We start from the raw sequence: 3,937 nt of genomic DNA on the forward strand, positions 1-3,937 counted from the left end.
GTACATCGGACCAATGCTGAAGTTGCAGGATCATAGAAGAATATTACGCACGCTTGGCTTGGCAAAGATCTCACAGGTGGAAATAAGACCATCGGTAAAACGCATGACATCGACAGGGATTAGTATTCCATATGGAATCACAGCGCTACTATTCTAGGCATACATATGTGTGAAGAGAATTTCGCTTTTTAGTTCTTTAATATGTTACGGAAATTTGGACGAACATTTCACGAAAGAAATCATACCATCGTAGTGCAACCACGTTCCCACAAATATTCATTTGTAAGTAAAATAGCACGGACGCTCAACGGCAAAACGGATGGAGGCGAGCACCCATATTTATATATGTCAAATTGTTTTTATTGCAAATTATAATTTTTATTTTTTATTTATACCTTAGGTATAATAATGCCTAATTATTTAAATAACGGAAAAGTAAATTGTATAATTTTATTTTTCGAGACGAACTATTAAGGTTTCAATTACGTGATCTATCTAAAATACATTTGTGCAAAGCACAGTTGCTTAAGTGCTTAAAGTATTTTCTTGACTTAAGTAATAAAATGATCGAATTACTTAGTAATCTTTAGGCTTCGTCTTGGTTTTTTTGTCAGGTGGTTTCGCTCCACTAGTACTCCGTCCCGAATAGTAAATAAACGTCTGGCCACCTGCTGTCAAAATAAATAAATAAAGAAAAAATATATGAATATTTAAATAAGAAAAAAAACCGAACTTTTGCAATAAAGTGCCCCACGTTGAGCGCCAATTTGTCTCTTGACTTTTCTGCGCAAACGCCGACCTACCTAAAAGCTCAGTTAGTCTAGACTTAATTTAACTACAGCGCACGGCAGTGCGCGCGAGTGACGAAAGCAGCCACAGTAGCATGCTGAAATGACTCGCTTATATATGAGCCATTCTTTTTTAAGTCGGATGGATTTCGTAAAAAAAGAAAATTATGTCATATCTCCGATTCGCTTCAAATTTTTGTTTGTGGGTTTCTATACATGAAATAAGCTAACACGTATTCTTTTTTTTTCTTCGGAGGTATGATCTGTCAAAGTTTGCTTTTCTCGTGATTCTGACTAATCATGTACTTCTTCAAATCGTTATATATCGGATTCTGCTCATCGTAGAACCTGCTTTTTTGAATAAACATTTTTCGCAGTTTTTATAGCAACCTATTATTATTATTTATATTTTGTTATTATTATTTATATACCCGAACTTTGTTCACATAACGGTTGTTTGTGAAAGCCAAAACGAATCGAAACAGATATAGACAAATGTATACATAAAAGATTAGAATGAGAAAATAAATCGATTAAGCCATGTCTGTCTGTCCGTCCGCCCGTCCCACCATCCGTCCTTGTAAACGATAACTCAAGCAAAAATTTAGATATCTTAAGGAAATTTTGCACGCAGGTTGCCCTTTATCCAAGGTAGGTCGGTATTGAAAATGGACGAAATCGGACTTTAACCACACCCACTTCCCATATAACGGTATTGTTGAAAATTAATATTTGAAGTAAAATTTTGGTAAAAAATAATATTTTTATAAAATTTTTGAAAAATGGGCGTGACCCCGCCCACTTGTGATGAAATTGTGTATCTCAGTAGCCGCTTCACCTATCTTTACCAAATCCGGTACGAACCTTGTTTTGAAATCGGGAAATAACCACGCCCATCCACCATATAACGGTAACTGACATAAACACGAAAACTGCGATAAATCAGTAAGTTTATTCAACTAAACTAACTATCTCGGTAACCGCTTTATCGATTTTTACCAAACTTGGTTCAATTATTTCATTAAGTCTAACTCAGCATATTATCGAAAAGGTTTGAAATCGGGAAAAACACCACTGCTTATCATGCAAAGATAATTTAGAGAAAGTCGAAATGTCGATATTGATACCTGCGCCGGGTATATAAAGTTCGGTTATGCCCGAAAGTATACCTACTTCTTTACTTGTTTATTTCAGAAACCGTAAACAACAGTTACTTTTTTCAACAGTTAAACTTGGCCAGATATTTTTTAGTCGAAAATATGTGTATTTTTCTAATAATAATAAATAATTGCTTATCCGAATTGAACAAGTTTGTTATCAACTGAAAGAGGACTAAATTGGCTTTAAAACTGAAAGCCAGCGAAAGCCAGCTATTGAAAAATATTTTAATAAAAAATAATTTTTAATTACTACAGAACAAAATTTGGGTCAGGTATATGAATTTCTTTTTTATTAAATTATAAAGAAATTTAAATAGAAGCGGTAACCTTTGTTCGTTATTTCTGTTTAAATCTACATATTTAAGTCCTCTTTCATTTGGTACCAAATTTGTTTAATTTAGATAAGCGGTTTATTTACTATCCGGAAAGACTTTTATTTCGAACTTAAAAAATATCTGGCCAAGATTAACTGTTGGAAAAATAACTGCTATTTACGGTCCTTGGTTTATTTATAGCTTAGGTTAAATAATGTTTTAGTAAGTATTTAAACTTTTGTTTCAAGACGGAAAATTTTGTTACCAATCACACGATCTATCTAAATATGCACATACAGTTGTTCAAATAACAAGAAAAGTATCTTACATAATGAAATTATCGAATTACTTCGTAAACTTTTTGCTTCGTGGCTGTTTTTTCAGGTGTTAACTATAACGAGCATATTCAGTATAAACAGTATATAAGGGCGCAAAAACTCAAGTAAGGCACAGTTGAAAGTTTCGCACTGAGCATTCCTTACGACAACTACCAAAATGGCCAACAAATTCATTTGCACTTTATTGCTGTTGGTGGCAGCTACAGGCGCCCAAGCTGATGGAATTGTAGGTGGTACAGCTGCCTCTATTAGCGCTCACCCGTACCTGGTAAGCTTGCAGCTAGCCGATGGAACCATTGTCTGCGGTGGTGCTTTAATCAATTCCAAAATCGTTGTCACTGCCGCCTCCTGTTTGACTAACTACGATGTAAGCGCATTTGTCGTTGGTGTCAACAATGGTGCTCAGACCGTTAAAATCGATTCATCTACTTTTGATGGCGCCTACGATATTGAAACCAATGAGAATGACATCGCTATCGTGAAGTTGGCCGAAGCCGTAACTGTTAGCACCTACCTTGGATTGGCAAACAGCTTACCTTCCAGTGGTCTACTCATCGGTTGGGATGCAAACAATTCAGTGGTAGAAGTATCTGAAACTATCACCAGCGCCAAGGTATGCGTTACTCAAGGCTACAAATACGAAGACGGTGATCTCTTCGATTCACAGTTCTGCGGTTTGGCTGCGAACGAAGCTTGTGGTGGATTGCCTGGAAGTCCTCTGGTGGCAGACAATAAGTTGGTTGGTGTTGTATCCTGGGGTTATGGATGTGGCAACAAAGGCAGTCCAGCTATTTACTCTGACGTTCCAGTTTTGAAATTGTGGGTCGAAAGTGTTTTGTAAAAAGTACTTATACAATAAAGTATAATAATTTCAGCATATTATAAATATCGTTGTTTTTAATTAAGGCAAATATTTTATTACGTCAGTGTAAAACAAAGCCTATGGGCTATACCAATTCAACAAGTGAGCCGTTTACGTTGATTACAATGAGCGAAAGTCAACATTACAAAAAAAAACTCACAAAACTAGGAGCGAAGTATTGCAGAACTGCGCTTTAAGTTTTTCCCTCTAGCGTCAGGATTTTTTAAGAGGACTTTGAAATTTTAAAGATATCATTGGTTCCAAAACTTAATAAAAAATTCAGTGTAAGCCTTTTTCTGAAATACTGTTGGAAATTCAGAAAAACACAATTATATATCAGAGAAACTGTAATGTATTTCGGAAAAGAGTTAATGTATTTCAGTTAAGGCCAAATGAAATTCGGTAAAACGCAATTGTATTTCAGGAAATGTTGTAAAATGTTTCAGAAAACCAAAAGCGTTCATTCATTTCAGAT

General features: G+C 35.2%; 1 protein-coding gene across 1 annotated transcript; it reads left to right on the forward strand.

Moving 5' to 3' along the window:
• Positions 1–2,665: 2,665 nt before the first annotated feature.
• On the forward strand, positions 2,666–3,480 carry LOC108361510 (trypsin theta-like). The gene has a single exon (XM_017614139.1). It carries the CDS (start codon positions 2,758–2,760, stop codon positions 3,439–3,441), a length of 684 nt encoding a protein of 227 aa, XP_017469628.1. The 5' UTR covers positions 2,666–2,757; the 3' UTR covers positions 3,442–3,480.
• The last annotated feature ends 457 nt before the right edge of the window (positions 3,481–3,937 follow it).

Source organism: Rhagoletis zephyria, unplaced genomic scaffold (assembly GCF_001687245.7).
Source record: "Rhagoletis zephyria isolate East Lansing unplaced genomic scaffold, Rhagoletis_zephyria_1.1 Rzeph_scaffold_00778, whole genome shotgun sequence".
In the NCBI taxonomy this organism is placed as follows: Eukaryota; Metazoa; Arthropoda; class Insecta; order Diptera; family Tephritidae; genus Rhagoletis; species Rhagoletis zephyria.